Source organism: Monodelphis domestica, chromosome 1 (assembly GCF_027887165.1).
Source record: "Monodelphis domestica isolate mMonDom1 chromosome 1, mMonDom1.pri, whole genome shotgun sequence".
Taxonomy (NCBI): domain Eukaryota; kingdom Metazoa; phylum Chordata; class Mammalia; order Didelphimorphia; family Didelphidae; genus Monodelphis; species Monodelphis domestica.
In genome coordinates this window covers 760531519-760546950 of record NC_077227.1, presented here as the reverse complement: position 1 = coordinate 760546950, position 15432 = coordinate 760531519, and the positions used below count along the sequence as shown (strand labels likewise).

Genomic DNA, 15432 nt, shown 5'->3' with positions numbered 1-15432 from the left:
ACCAAGTATGCCCATTGTTACAATAAGGGAATAGCTAAACCAAATCTTCTAAAGAACGGTCTGAGTAGTTTTTAAGATTCACAACTGGGAAGCAGCTGTTCAAGCCTTCTTGCTCCAGCATCCTTGAGGCTTGCCTGTGCTCCAAATAAGAGATCACATATTCTGGGGGAGCTGGAAGGCCTGGGCATGGGGAATCAGTCAGGGAGGAGGATGGATAGAAGCTTGTCACAGAGTTATCTTTACAGAAAGGTGGCAAAGGTCAGTGACTCCATCCTGAGAATCTCTCCATGGGATTCCCACAGAAGTCTGCCCTCCCCCTTCATTGTCTGTAACGTAGAAGCCCAGTGGAGGTTGTGCCAGTTATCCTCCTGGGGGACACTGAATGAGAAACAGCTCCCCTCCCCCATCCTGTTCTGGTCCATTCTGGCAGAAACTGTTAAATTCCCACCCTGGGTTCGAGGGCCAGTGTTCTGGGTCATTCTGAAGCCTCAGACACAGGGACCTGGAAGGATCAGCTTTTATCCCTTCACCCTGCCTGCTCTTCCCTGCCTCACAACTCTCTGAGCCTTGTGGACTCTTCTCTAGGGGAGTCTCTGCCTCCTCTCCTGGGGAACTCAATAATCCTTATTTAGACAATGATGTCTCTTAGCCAGTGCATTAATCCTGACAGTCACAGAGGAGGTTTACGGGGACTCCTAGAAGTCTCCACAGTATATAGGGCTGGGAGAGGAGGTGGGGAGGTCAGGGAACCAATCTGGAACCAGAATGTTAGGTTCCAGGGCATTTTCTTTAGAGAAGGCAGGACTCACTCCATAGTTTTCCATTATGAGAAAATGAGGGGTAGCTAGAATGGGAGGGGGGAAGAGACCTGAGAATAGAAGGCCTCAGTTTACATTTTGTCACAAATAATTCCTATGTGGGTGCCTCAAAAAAAGTGACTTTAAGAGGGTAGCTGGGTAGCTCAGTGGATTGAGAGCCAGGCCTAGAGACGGGAGTTCCTAGGTTCAAATCTGGCCTCAGCCACTTCCTAGCTGTGTGACCCTGGGCAAGTCAATTGACCCTCATTGTCTAGCCCTTACCACTCTTCTGCCTTGGAGCCAATACACAGCATTGACTCCAAGATGGAAGGTAAAGGTTTAAAAAAAAAAACAAGCAACTTTATGAAATCTATTTCTTCATCTGTAAAATGGGGGTAATTGTGTCTGAATTAAGAAGATGAAAATGAGGAAGAAGTGCCATAACATTACAGAGAAAACCCTCGCCTGAGACCAGAGACAAGAGCAAGTCCTTATAAAGACTTCGTCCCTTCCTTCCCTTCCTCACTGGCTCTGCTGGAGGCTTAGGGCAGTAGGAGGGAAGACTAAAGGCAAGCCTGATCTCCTGGGGACACCTAGGAGCTGTGAGCTATGAGTTTATGCTGGTTAGAGAAAAAGATTCCCAATAGTAGATCTACTATAAAGGGGTAGAAGGTAGGAGGAAATCCCTACTGAACTGTTTTCCCAGACTGGTTTGGGACACTCAATTCCAGGCCAGGGCAGGGCAAGATGGAATCAGTTCTGAGATTACTTCCATGTCTGAGATTTTCCATCACATATTTGATCTCAGACTTAAGGAGCACCAAAGGGAGGCCACAAGGTCCCATTACACAATGCAAAGTCCTTTTACAGAGAACCAGGCAGCAGGAGGGCCCTGACTCGGGGACTCGCCATACCAGCCCTCGTCCCTTCCTCCTGACTGAAAACTGCTCCCAACCCTGCTTCCTGCTGAGGGCGATGATATTCCCTCGGTGGCAGACTCCTTACCCACAGAGAGCAGGTTCCGGGCATTCTCCAGCATCACCTCCTTGTACAGCTCCTTCTGGGGAGGGGACAGGAGGCGCCACTCCTCCTGCGTGAAGTCCACAGCCACATCCTGGAAAGTCACCACCTCCTAGAAGAGCCCAAGTCAGAGCACAGAGGGCTGAAAGTCACATCACAAGGAAGAGCCCACCTCTGGTCAGTTACAGGAAGAAACTGACATACAGAGAAGGGAGGGGCCCAAATTCCCACCCTTTGTCAGTGTCAGAGCCAGCAGTAGAAGCTGAGTCTGTAAGAGTCCAGGATGGTCAGTTACAGGAAGAAACTGACATACAGAGAAGGGAGGGGCCCAAAGTCCCGCCCATTGTCAGTGTCAGAGTCAGCAGTAGAAGCTGAGTCTGTAAGAGTCCAGGATGGTCAGTTACAGGAAGAAACTGACATACAGAGAAGGGAGGGGCCCAACTTCCCGCTCATTGTCAGTGTCAGACCCAGCAGTAGAAGCTGAGTCTGTAAGAGCCCAGGATGTTCCTGAAGGAAGCTGAGGAGTTTCTGTTGTGTGAAGGCAAATCTCTAGGGGTCCTCCAGGGCAGCTTGGATCCCAAGGGCCCCAGTGATGGGATGTAGGAGTCAGTCACATGTCTGTGGCCCTGTTGCTCTGTCCCTGGGCAGCCAGCTTCAGTGTGAGTCTTCACCGTGCCAGAGCCTGAGCCTCTCTGCCTCTCTCTTTACTCATAAATGTTCATCAATCTGGTAATGAGCCCCCGGATCAGTCTTTACTCCTGACACTGTGGAAGGCACCAGAAAGGAGAGAAGGTGCTCCACAGGGCTCGGGGACTCAGGAGGCAGCCCAGGTGACCCATCCTCGGAGAAGGCTGAGCTGATCTCGGATCATTTACTTATTGATCCTATTTACTAGGAACTTGTTTTTGTCTGGTAACTGCCCGAGTCCTGCTTCTCTGCCTCCTGCCTCAGGGAGCTCAGCAGAAGGGGGGGGGTCATCTCTGGGGCGGATACAACAGCCAAGGGGGGCTCTCGGGGGCTCCTCATCTCTAGGATTCTGGCTGTCCCTGACAGACAGGAGGGAACCAAACGTCCCTCCAACAGGCTTCCCTGGGGGGCCGGAATGCACTTACCTGGGCTGGGAGTCTGTCCGTCTGCAGGGCCATCCCGGGCACTCCAGGCTCCCTGTGGAGGCAGCAAAGTAGCCCCAGTGAGTTCCCTGTGAAGTCTCCCCCCCTCACGGTCCTGCCCTTTAGGACCCCTGAATGGAGCTCCGGCCACAGCTCTGCCCACCAGGCCTCCCTGCTCTGCCCTCAGGGGAGAGCCTAGGAAGAGAAGAGGGTCTGGGGGGCAGCTGAGCCCCTCCATCTGCTCCTCCTCTTCTGCCCCCTCCCTTCTCCCCTCCCCCACACCCCCCCGCGGGAGGGGCCCAGGCAGAACAGGGAAGTCTGGGAAGGCCAACAGAGCTCCTGGCAAGGCAGGCAGCATCGTGGGGAGACTCGGGGGCTCCTGGGATGGCTGAGCCTGGGGGAAGAGGAGGAGGGGGTGCTGCGGTCTCCCTAGAGGCTGGGGAGGGTGCCGGGGACCCTCTGGAGCTGGGGATCCCCCAAGAGCACAAGAAGGGTCTGAGGCCAGACTGGAACCCAAGGCCCTTCCCAGGCAGGCCTGGCACTCTCCCTGGGGCTCCCTTTTCTTACGGGTGGGGAAGGCCCTCCCCCTCCCTCTGCCCCCATCCCTGACTGCAGGGCCTTCCAGGGGCTCTGCTGGCCTCCTGGGCTCTTCCCCTTCCTGCCAGCCTCCACTCAGCCCCTGAGATGACCTCCCTTTGCCCCCCCTCATTAAATCCCCCAGGATGCTCTTCAGCCTCCCAGCCCTAATAGCCCCTCCCCCTCTGCCCCAGACTCACCAGCCCCTTGGCCAGGAGCACCTTCTCTGGCTGTCCCTCCCCCGCTCACACCACGGCCCTCCCGGCTTCCCTACAGTCCAAAGGACAATCTCGCTGCCTCCAGGAAGCCCTCCTGATCTCCTCTTCACTCTCCTCCCTCTCTCTGGTCATTATCGCCTGTTTAGCTTGTATAGATCATACTTGGGGTGCCTGAAGCAGAGACTGGGAGGCAGGACTCCTGGGTCCTGACAGGGCGCATAAAACTGCATCCCGTACTGCCCCGCCCCCTCCCGGAACACCCCCTCCAGGCAGGACGTTTTCACAAGAGGAAGCTGGAGGCCACAGTAGACCTTTATGAGACACCAGAGCAGCCCCTGGGATACAGGGTACCCCGCAGTTAATTTCCTCCCAGGCTGTGCTCCTCTCGCCCCTTTCCAGCCCCAGCCAACCCCGCCCAGCTGCAGCGTCCCAGGGCGTGGGGGAAAGAACGGGGCTCCAGGAGTCACAGGCGGGAGGGGGTCGGCCCCAGACGGACTCATAAAGGCAGAATTCGAACTCAGCCCAGCTTAAGGGCCCCCACACTGCCCGTGGCTGTACCCTATGAGCCGGGACAGACGTCCTCCCGCCTTCCCGCGCAGGAGACCGGCTCCTCTACCTCCGGCCCCTCCCACTCGGGCCCCCCTTCCCGCTGTCCCGCGGCTCCCCGCGATAATTACCGAGGCTCCAGGCGCGGCGCGGAGGGAGATCTACGGCCCGTAAAGTGACCAAAGCGGGTAAATTCTTGGACGTGGAGTAGCAGGAGGAGGGGGAACTAGGGGCCACCTTCCCTTCCTGCTTCCCAGAGGCCTCCGCGCTGCCTGCTCCGGGCCTGGGGTAGACCCTCCTCCTCTCCCCTCCTCCCGTACCTCCCTTTCAGGCCTCCAGTGTAAGCCCCGCCTCCTCCTCATTCCCTGCACAGCTGCGGGCCTGCCCCGCCCCCGCCCCGCCCCCTCGTTCCTATTGAAATGCTGAGGCCCCGCCCCGCCCTACCCCTCCGGACTGGCCATCCCCCTCTCCTCTCCTCGCGCACCTGAGCCCCGCCTCCTTCACCTTTGGCTCTGGGCCTGCCCCGCCCCGCCCCGCCCCTCTGGCTCAGAGGGCTGTCTTTGCCTGGGATCCCCTACTCAGGTTGTGGCGCTCCCGTCTCGGGGGTGTCCGGAGGAAGGAAAAGGCTCCCGCGGCCTCGGTCCTCCCGAGTTGAGCTGAGACAGTGCGGGAGGGGGGAGGAGGAGGCGGAGATTCTCCTCCATCCTGTCTTGGGAAAGGAAATAGAAGAAGCCGGCAACAAGCTCCGCAAGAAAACTCTGGGCCGGAGGGAGCAGCCATTGGAGGAACAGTCCGGCCCGCTACCGCCCACACTGGTGATCTGAGCCTCCTCTGCCCAGGCCCACGAGCTCTCCCGTTACGAAATTGGCCCCAGAGGAAGCCCGCCGTTCTTTGGGCCAGCAGGGAGAGAGCCCGGCCTCCTTCCACCCCGAGGACACAATCGCCGCCCACCCCCATTGGTTTGCAGCCAGCGCCGGAGGGGGAGGAGAGAATGTCCCTGCGGCCCCCGCGCCGTCTGAGAGCCAAGATGAGCCGGAAACGGCACCTGCCTGGGACCCCAGGACCGTTTTCTTTCCTTGGCAAACCTCCAAGACCTCAGCTGCGGCGGGGCGAGGCAGGCCCACTGTAGGCGCCGAGGAATTGAGGGAAGGCCCTGGGGCCGTGGAGGCGGAGCTCACACTGGATGCCTTCCGGAAGTGGGAAAAAGGGGAGGGTCAGCCTCTGGGGGCAGAGCGGGGAGTCCGGAATAGGTACTAGGGCCGACGGAGAAGGCTCTGGGTAACCGGAAGTTCAGGTCGCTCAGAAATTCCCTCCGCGCCGAGCCTCAAGCCTGGGTAATGATCGCGTGGAGCGGGGGGACAGCGGGAAGGGGGGCCCGAGTCGGCGGGGCCGGAGGTAGAGGAGCCGGGCTCCTGCGGGGAGGGCGGGAGGCGGAGGGCGTCACTCCCTTCCGCTAGGATACAGCCGCGGGCAGTGTGGGGTCTGACTGGCCTCCAGCTTCCTCTGGGATCTTCTTGTTAAAAGGACCTTCCGAGAGTGGGCGGGGCAGAACCGGATGCAGTTTTGTGCACTCTGTCAGGACCCAGGAGTCCTGTCTCCCAGCCTCTGCTTCAGGGCCCCTCCCCCCCCAGTACAGTCTGTTCAGGCTAAACAGGCGATAATGACCAGAGAGAGGGAGGAAAGTGAAGAGGAGATCAGGAGGGCTCCCTGGAGGCGGCGAGATTGTCCTTTGGACTGTAGAGAAGCTGGGGAGGACAGTGATGTGAGCTGGGGAGGGACAGCCAGAGAAGGTGCTCCTGGCCAACAGGCTGGTGTGTCCCGGGCAGAGGGAGAGGGGCCATTAGGGCTGGAAGGCCGAAGAGCATCCTGGGGGATTTGGTGGGGGGACAGAGGGAAGAGGAGGGCCTTCCCCACCGGGAGAATGCAAAAAAACAAACAAAAACAACTCTTTTGAGGAAATTACTTCCCTTTGCTAACCCTCGATTGTTATTAGCTATAAAAAAAGAAAACTCAGAAAGTTTGACTGAGTGGACACAAGGAGTAATGAATGGCTCAAAGCCAACAAGATAGACTGTCTTCAGTGGGCTGGTCTAAGAATCTTGAGGTGTTGGGATTTTTCTTGGTTTTTTATTATTTTTATAAATAATTTAGAAAAAAAGATGCGGATTGTGAATGTGTTACCCCCTTAGGTGATATGAGATGGGAAATTTAATGCTTAATAAATGCATGAGTCAATATCCAAAATAATTTTGAAAGTTTTTGTTTTTAATTTAAGGATTTCATTTTTAATCTAAGAAGATAATATCGAGTGGAGCTAAGTGCAAAAAGGAAATTTACCACCATCAGATTGCATAGGCATGAATGGAAAGGAGTTGTTTGGAAAAAATACATATTTTGTGTGTGAGAGGGTATCTCAATGTGAATGAAGTGTGATGTGGAGCCCAAAACGTTATTGTGATCTTGAATTCCATTTAGAGAGTACAATTGCCAGGAATAACAAGGTCATACATAGCCCCATACTTAAGGTATTTGGAGGACTTCCATATGGTAGAAAAATTTGACTTCTTCCACTTATTTCCAAAAGGGAAAAAAATGGGATCAATTGGCAGAAGTTACCAAGAAACCAATTTAAAGCTGATGTTAGGAAAAAAAGAGAATGACAACAAGTGTGACAAGGAAATCACTTTAAAAGACTGATATATATTAATTTAAGGTCGCCAAGGAATTCAGCTATGTAATTCCTAAATGAAAACTCAAGTCAGCCGTCAAAAGGCCCAAGCCCTTAGATAGCTGAGGCAAGGAAAAGAGATCAGTCCCTATCACGTGACCAAAATGGAGAAACAGTCTCAGGGGCCTCCACCTCCAGCTTCCTTCAGAACAAACTTCTCAAAGCACCACCTCTCAGAGCAAAAACCTCTCCAACCAACCACCCCAACCCTCAGACCCTGCTATCTTTAAGGAAAACATCCAAGTTCCCTCCCCTCAGTTCTCACATCTACCAATCACTGTCCATGTCTTCCCTGTGCCAATGGTGGCTCTAGCTTAACCCAGGACCGCCCAGAGGTCTGTGGCTTTGCACATGTCTGTTGAAGGTCATATTCTCAAATAATTAAATCTTGATCCTTTGCTGCAGCCCTTCCTAAATCCTGTTACCCTGAGTAGGGTGGAGATTGGAATAATTAAATTTTGATCTATGCTGCAGCCCTTCCTAAATCCTGTTACCCTGAGTAGGGTGGAGATTGGAATAATTAAATTTTGATCTATGCTTCAGCCCTTTCCATTGTCAGCAAAAGGTTTCTGTCCTAAAGTAATCTTAAGAAGGGAGGAGGAGGAACCTCCCTTGCGATATGGGGTTCACATTCCAATAGAGTTCCCATTATCAGTATGAAATTTTCCAAGTATGAAATTTCCCAATGGTGAAATTTCCAACATTTATAAGTCTAAGAAATTTTAAGGTTTACACAAGAAAGAGCAAGAACAAAACTCATGAACAATTAGAGCCTTCCAAGGATGGAATGAGCTGCTTCTGGAGCTAGAAAGTCTTCAAGCAGATGATAGAAGACCAAATGATGGGTGCTGATACTTGGGGTTCTTTTTTCATCTTAATTAGACTATGTTGGGCTTCTCTGGAGCTGTGTGAGAAATTTGATGATTGTAGTTCAACAGTATTTGTCTGCTCTGTAACTATGTGTGCATGTGTATGTGTATCCCATTTAAAAGCTTTACTATCCTTCTTCATCTCTCCTTCCTGGATTTCCAGGGTCCCTTCGAGTCCTAAAAAAATACCACTTTTACTGTATTTATCCAATTTCTCTTAACTCTAGTGTCTTCTTCTCTTTATTATTCCCCATTTTTCCTGTCTACAATGTTTGTATACATTTGCTTGTTTGTTATCTCTTCCATTAGATTGTGAACTCCTTGAGAGCAAAGATTATTTGTTTTTTTTGTTTGTTCGTTTTGTTTTGTTTTTACCCTTTTTTTCATATCTCCAGGCATTAGCACCTGTGCCTGGCACACATTCCATGCTTAATAAATGTCTATTGCCTGCCTGCCTGATAGCAATAAAAATCAGCAACAATTATATAGTACTTTGCCAAACACTTTACAAATATTATCTTATTTTATTCATACAACAATTCTGGAAGGCATGTGTTAACTATTATTCCCATTTTATAGATGAGGAAACTGAGGCAGACACAGAGGTGATATGCTTTAATTTCATACGAGTACTTAAAATTTTAACTCAGAACTCTGGACTCTTCTTGGTGCCCAAGTCCATCACTCCATCCACTTGTGCCTCCTATCATTATTCTGAGAAGGGATCTATTGGCTTCAACAGATCAACAAATAAATCCTTGGCACAAAGAAAGACTAGAAACTCTTATATGTATATGTATGTAGAATTATATGCCTACCAAGGTCCCTTAGAAATCTCAGATTTTGTAACAATAAATTACATGTCAAAAATTGTGAAAATCACCGTTCATATTGTCTCTTTGATCTTCACAATAACCCCCAGAGAAGGACACCCTTTTGGTTCATCTGACTAGTATGAGAAGTGACATTCAGTACTTAATGCCTGCCTGGTGTCAAGCCCAGACTACTATGCACCATGCCACGTTATCCTTAGACTGATAGAACATTCTATATGTCTACAATTCAAAAACTTATCTAGCTGATCACTTCCCTCCTTACATTGCAGACAGATACGTATTTAGGGTTAGAGACTTTTCACTTTTTACATTTTACTTTTGAATAGCTTCATTTTTTGAGGCCAAGATACATTTTTTCTATATTATTTCTTCACCAGGTGCCCATATTCCAATGGAAGGTCCCAAGTTACAAGGCCCCTTTTCATGTTCCCTGGCCATTCTTAGCAGAAGAGACCAAATAGCTTTTCTCATCTTCACTTGATAGCCTCATAAAACCATCAAGACCTAATTATTCCTGCCTATTGTTGAGAATACCATTTCCTCCTTAAAAGGCAACTCTTTAAACTGGAGCCATAATCTCCAAAGAATCTTTCCATATATGTTCATCAAGTCTCAGGACTGAAGGTGGAAGCCCAGAGAAGTGCATTTCTCCATCCAAGGTTGCACAGCAAGGACAAAGTTAGCCTTGAACTCTGCCATCAGACCCTAAAAAATATGTTTTTGTTTGTTTCTTTTTTACCAACCGACCCTCTTCAGTCGACCAAAGCGCCCTTGACCAGCTCCCCCAAAACCGCTCCATTGAACAACTTGATGTCCCTCCTTCAATAGAGGAAGTCCCAAAAGCCATCAAACAAATGAGTGTAGGCAAGGCAACCAGTAAAGACGGGATCCCAACCGAGGGGTGCAAGGCCTTAAATGGAAAGGCGCTCCAGGCATTCCACATAGTGCTGACCAGCATATGGGAAGAGGAAGACGTGCCCTCAGAACTCAGAGATGCCTCCATCATAGCCCTATACAAGAACAAAGGCTCACGAGCAGCCTGTGACAACGACAGAGGCATCTCATTACTCTCCACTGCTGGAAAGATCCTCGCCCGTGTTATACTCAACAGACTCCTGTCATCTGTTTCAGAGCAGAACCTGCCTGAATCACAATGTGGCTTCCAACCAGATCGCAGCACCATCAACATGGTCTTCACAGTGAGGCAAATGCAGGAAAAATGCCTTAAGCAGAACCTGAGTCTCTACATTGTCTTCATAGACCTGACGAAGGCGTTCGACACAGTGAACAGGGACGCATTGTGAGTGATCTTTAGCAAGTTCGGTTGCCCAGCAAAATTTGTCAAACTGATCCAACTCTTTCATGTCGACATGACAGAGGAAGTCCTATCTGGTGGAGAGACTTCTGATCCCTTCAATATCTCCAATGGTGTGAAACAAGGCTGCATACTTGCTTTGGTGCTATTCAACCTATACTTCACTCAAGTATTACGACATGCTGTGATGGATCTAGACCTGGGCGTCTACATCAAATACCGACTGAATGGCTCACTATTCGACCTTCGCTGCCTGACTGCAAAAACAAAGACAACAGAGAGACTCATCCTGGAAGCTCTCTTTGCAGATGACTGTGCTCTCATGGCCCACCAAGAAAATCATCTTCAAACCATTGTGGACAGGTTCTCCACCGCAACAAAACTGTTTGGCCTGACTATCAGCCTCGGCAAAATAGAGGTGCTGTTCCAGCCTGCACCAGGGAGGCCAACGAACCAGCCGTGCATTACAGTCGACGGCACGCAGCTTTCTAACGTCAACACTTTCAAGTACCTGGGCAGCACCATCGCCAACGATGGGTCCCTAGACCACGAGATCAATGCCAGGATCCAAAAGGCCAGTCAGGCACTTGGGCGGCTGCTCTGCAAAGTCCTCCAACACAGAGGTATAAGCACTGTGATGAAGCTCAAAGTGTACAATGCAGGGTCCTCAGCTCGCTCCTGTACGGTTGTGAGACATGGACACTGTACCGGAAGCACATGAAGCAGCTGGAGCAATTCCACCAACGCTCCCTCTGGTCAATCATGAGGATCCGATGGCAGGATCGAATCACCAATCAGGAAGTCCTCGACACAGCCAACTCCACCAGCATCGAAGTCATGGTCCTCAAAGCCCAGCTACGATGGTCTGGACACGTCATCCGAATGGACCCACAGCGAATACCAAGACAGGTATTCTAGGGTGAACTGTCAGCTGGACTCGAGAAACAAGGCCGACCAAAGAAAAGATTCAAGGATCAGCTAAAGTCCAACTTGAAGTGGGCTGGCATGACACCAAAGCAACTAGAACTCGCTGCCTCGGACAGAAGCAGCTGGCGAGCCCACATTCACCATGCTGCCACCACCTTTGAAGATGAGCGAAGTCGACGTCTTGCCGCTGCGCGTGAACGCTGACACCAGGCCACAACTGCACCTCCTGTAACAACTGGTGTCCCAGGCCCCACGTGCCACAAACTGTGTGCCTCAGCCTTTTGACTCCAAAGCCACATGAGGGTACACTGTAGATGAAACTGCACAAAAACAATAGTCATTCTCGATCACCGAGAGACTACTATATATATACATATATACTTCAATAAGCTCTTAAGATCTGAATTTTTCACAAAGTAAGACTAGTAGTTGGATAGAGCCACCATGGCAAAGTAGAAGAAAACTCAGACCACTGAAATCCTCTCAAAAATCCCTTAAAATAATGCTTCAAAATGAATTCTGTGAGGGAATCAACAAAGGGACAAAGTAAAGCAATTTTTCTGCAGAAAACAATTTGGGAGTCTGAAATCCTCTACTACTCCAGGTTCTGAACGTGGGCCCAAGCCCACAAGACCCTGAGACCCTGCCAAAGCCAACAGTAGTGCAATCCCACACGCCTCTTAAAATCTGAAATCTGCACTGAGGCCCCAAGCCCCAGTGCAGGACAGAAGGACATACTGAGCCCTTGCCCAAGCCTAAACACATCCCAAAGTTCCACCTCAAGGCAGTCTGCAGGACAGATAGCTCATATAAGCCTAGATTTAGGTCTAGAGCTACTACCCAAACTGTGAAGATTGGATTAGCTATCTCCTGATTGTAACAATGAAGATTCATAGCTCTTTATAGTCAAAATAAAATTGTAATGTCCTGATTGTAACAATGGAGGTACTTAGCTCTTTCTTTATAATGAAGTTGGAATTATAAGCTACAATCTATTTTTAGATTTTAACTACAAAAAGGTGTTAAGTACCTACAAAAGGTGAACTTAACAAAAGAGGATTTAAGTAACCCAAAAAGATATAATCTAACCAAAGAAGGTGAGAACTAAAGAATGGGCAGTCCTGGAGAAAAGTGTCTGCTGTGATTGGTAGATGTGAAAATATAGAGGAGGTAACAAAGGAGAAAAAGGTCTTTAAGTAGAGGGGAGAAAGACTGAAGAGTAATTCAGATTCAGATATTCGGATGATTTCAGACAGAGTCAGTCACCCGGGCTTGGAGTGAAGGATAAGTCACTCGGAGCTGAAGGGATGACAGACATTCTGACATTTGGGCATGTGGAGATTCGGGCACTGACTCCGAGAAGCCACTGGAATACAGACACCCAGACTTCATTTAGATGGTCATTGTTTGTGAGTGAAAGGCTGACTTAGTGAGGTGTGAGGCCTCCAGGAAAGGCCCAATTTCTTGAGACTCTCTTCCCCTAACTGGGACTTAGAAATTCTAAACTGGTATAAGAAGAAGCCAGAGTTTTCTCTCTCTCTCATTCTTTAATATCTTCCTTCTATTGTGAATATTGTAATTCCTTCTATTTTAAATATTATAATAACTTTCATTTACTTTAGTAATTCATTTTGTGATTTAGAAATTAAATCCCTGGCAACCACTGAGGCACAAAGAGGCAAATTGACTTGCCCAGGGTTACATAGCTTTTAAGTGTCTGAAGGCAAATTTGAGGTCTTCCTACTGCCAAGTTTGCCTCTGTCTCTTCTGTGCCACCTAACAGATGTGTATCACAAGGTTGCTTTTTTTTTTTACCCTTACCTTCCATCTTGGAGTCAATACTCTGTATTGGCTCCAAGGCAGAAGAGTGTTAAGGGCTAGGCAATGGGGGTCAAGTGACTTGCCCAGGGTCACACAGCTAGGAAGTGGCTGAGGTCAGATTTGAACCTAGGACCTCCCGTCTCTAGGCCTGGCTCTCAATCCACTGAGCCACCCAGCTGCCCCCTCAAGGTGGTTTTTATTAAAATTCCACACATTGTTTGTAGTTCTGTCCATGGGGGCCAAGTAGGACTAGATGAACTCTGATCTATGTTGTTTTTGGAATAAGTGAAGAATCAGTGAGTTAATCAATAAGCATTTGATTCCTAATTTCTCTGTTGCCTTCCCTTCTCCAAAGTAAACATCCATGCTCACCTGGGAGTCAATGAAGAAGCCAGAGTCAAATGAAGAGCCAGAATGTCAAAGCTGAAAGCAATCTGAGCTAACCTTTAGTTTGATACTTCTCTGAACAGATGAATGAAATGAAGCTCAGGCCATCCACAAGTCTTTATTCAAAGCTTTTCCAGAATGTGAGCAATGATCAGAATTGGTTTTCATTAAGAAAGTACTCTGGCCTCCCAGACATGCCAGAAGAACAATGTGTGAATGGATGTCCTAATTAGTTGTAAGCACACATTCATGTCTTTTAATCAGTGAGTGTGTCCCATACCCATAACCACAAAGTGGAGCAGTGAATAGAATGCTAGACTTGGACTCAGGAAGAACTGTGTTCAAATCTAGCATCAGACATTTATTATTAAGTGGCCAAAGCTATGGATGCAACAGATTCGAATGATATACTCCTCCATAGGACTGAGCAAGGGTCGATCCAGCTCAAAATTAAAGTGTTTATGGGCAGCTCGGAGTAGGGGTAGGATTTGGAGAGCTGTGTCCTCTGGGAGCATCAGGAAATTGGGAAGGTCAGGTCGCTCACAGCCCAGAAGGAGATCCTGTACCTCAAGACACAGGACCCAGCCTGGCTCCTGGAGTTCTCCAGCAGCTGGCAAAAAATTCAGTAACAGAGAGGCCATTCCATAGGCTTTGGGACCTCTGTGCACACAAGATGATAAGGTCAGTGTTGGTCCGAAGCCAATCCAGGAAGACTTACAGCAGGAAGAAGTCCCTCTGCCATCAGGATCCAAAGTTTCTCTTGGATGCTCCTCTCATTGTGACAGAAACGTCCACTGGATACACTCCTCTGACTCAGATCCATCATCAGATGCTGGTTCAGGTTTGTCCAGGTCCCCATTGATGTAGGCCCTGTTACCAGCAGTGGTCCGAGTTTCAGTAGAAGGCTGAAGAAGGATGTTACTGAAGGTAGTGGCCAATCGGAAGCAGCGTTTGGTTTGGAACATCTGAGTGGATGCTGGGGGCCATCAGTCCACGACATCTTGACAGAGTCATGCATGGTAGCCGTGGAGATCACAGAGTGGTCCTTGGAGAGATGTGACTGCCCACTCCATCCCCTTTGCATGACCTCTCTCATCAATGCCCCTTACCTATGAATTGGCATGATTACTATTCCCCCTAGTCTCAGAAGGAATAATGCAAGAGCAAAACACCTTTACCCTTATTCCCCAAAACATCACCAAAAGATCAGATCCTTAAACCCAATCCCAAAAGACTATCATGGGTTAACTTTTACTTATGTACATAATTCCCAGTGAAACCGCAGTTACAGGCCAAGCCAAAAACTTTCCCACATACAGAAGCCTCTTCTCATGAAGTCAGCACACAAATCAATCATAGAGGCCCAAGCGATAAGTACAAGTACATCAAGCTTTAGTCTGCCTCAGTGACTCTATCACACAAATCAGTAACTCCCTAGAAGCCACCAGTTGTGTATCTTAAAAATTCTCAGACCCTACTTCAGAACACTTGGTTAAGACCATTCTCCATTTTAAACAATGAAGGTACTTGATCAGGAAGGTGAGAACTCTACTCCACCCATACTTGGGCATACTTTAGGGGAAGATAAAGTTGTAAACTCCTTACTGAACAATGAAAAGTACTTAACCCATACTTATAGTAAGGCAAAAAAAACCTTAAGCTGGGTCTATTTTTAGATCTAATACAAAAAGGTGCTAATTACCTATGAAAGTCAAATTAATCATTAAAAGGTCAGGCAACTTGCAAACTTGCAAGGGGCAAACTTAACAAAAGAGGCGTGAAGTTTAGTCTACTCAGGTGTAAATTAAGAATGGTCAGTCCTGTGAAAACGTCTACTGTGATTGGTAAATGTGAAAACTTGGGGAGGTGACATAGGAGAAAATTCTCTTTAAAAGGAGGTCAGAAGGTCTCTGAAGGAGAGTTCAGCTTGCCAAAGCTGAATTGGAGGGTCTCTCTGAATACTAGAGTTTTGCTTGGAAGGATCTTGTGGTGAGTTGATAAAAGACTGACTGATCTCTCTCTTAAGGCTTAAGCCTAGGCTGACCTAAGCTGGCCTAGCCCTTTTTCTCATTATTTCCTCTTACTCTCTCTCTCTCTCTCTCTCCCTTTCATTAATTCCTTAATTTGTATTAATTAAGTCTCCATAAAACCCAGCTGACTTGGGTTTTTCCTATTTTGGGAATTTTCCCATGGCGACCTCTTTATTTTTTATTTAACTCAAGACACTGTCTTGAAACCATATTTTCGTGGTTACAGTTTAAGCCAACCACTCTTTTGTATGTA

General features: G+C 48.8%; 2 protein-coding genes across 8 annotated transcripts in view; one reads left to right on the top strand and one right to left on the bottom strand.

Annotated features, from left to right (window-relative positions):
- The window catches only part of LOC103094333 (zinc finger protein 850-like), a 293282-nt gene that overhangs the window by 239018 nt on the left and 38832 nt on the right, over positions 1 to 15432 (bottom strand). For 3 of the 7 annotated variants that reach the window (XM_056825056.1, XM_056825067.1, XM_056825062.1), the window contains exon 2: positions 2930 to 2981. In XM_056825056.1, the coding sequence (XP_056681034.1) occupies positions 2930 to 2962 (33 nt within the window). In that variant the 5' untranslated portion in view covers positions 2963 to 2981. Of the gene's footprint in view, positions 1 to 1802; positions 1930 to 2929; positions 2982 to 4397; positions 4593 to 15432 lie in introns of those variants that run through there. The other 4 variants (XM_056825066.1, XM_056825065.1, XM_056825057.1 and 1 more) reach the window with 4 other exon arrangements.
- LOC130458733 (uncharacterized) lies at positions 4814 to 11881 on the top strand. The gene is made up of 2 exons (XM_056825304.1): positions 4814 to 5600; positions 9077 to 11881. The coding sequence occupies exon 2, from the start codon at positions 10070 to 10072 to the stop codon at positions 10733 to 10735; it is 666 nt and encodes a 221-aa protein (XP_056681282.1). The 5' UTR covers positions 4814 to 5600; positions 9077 to 10069; the 3' UTR covers positions 10736 to 11881.

Bases quoted from the DNA above. Each gene is read 5' to 3' on its own strand.
- LOC130458733 (XM_056825304.1), top strand. From the start codon at position 10,070: ATGACAGAGGAAGTCCTATCTGGTGGAGAGACTTCTGATCCCTTCAAT.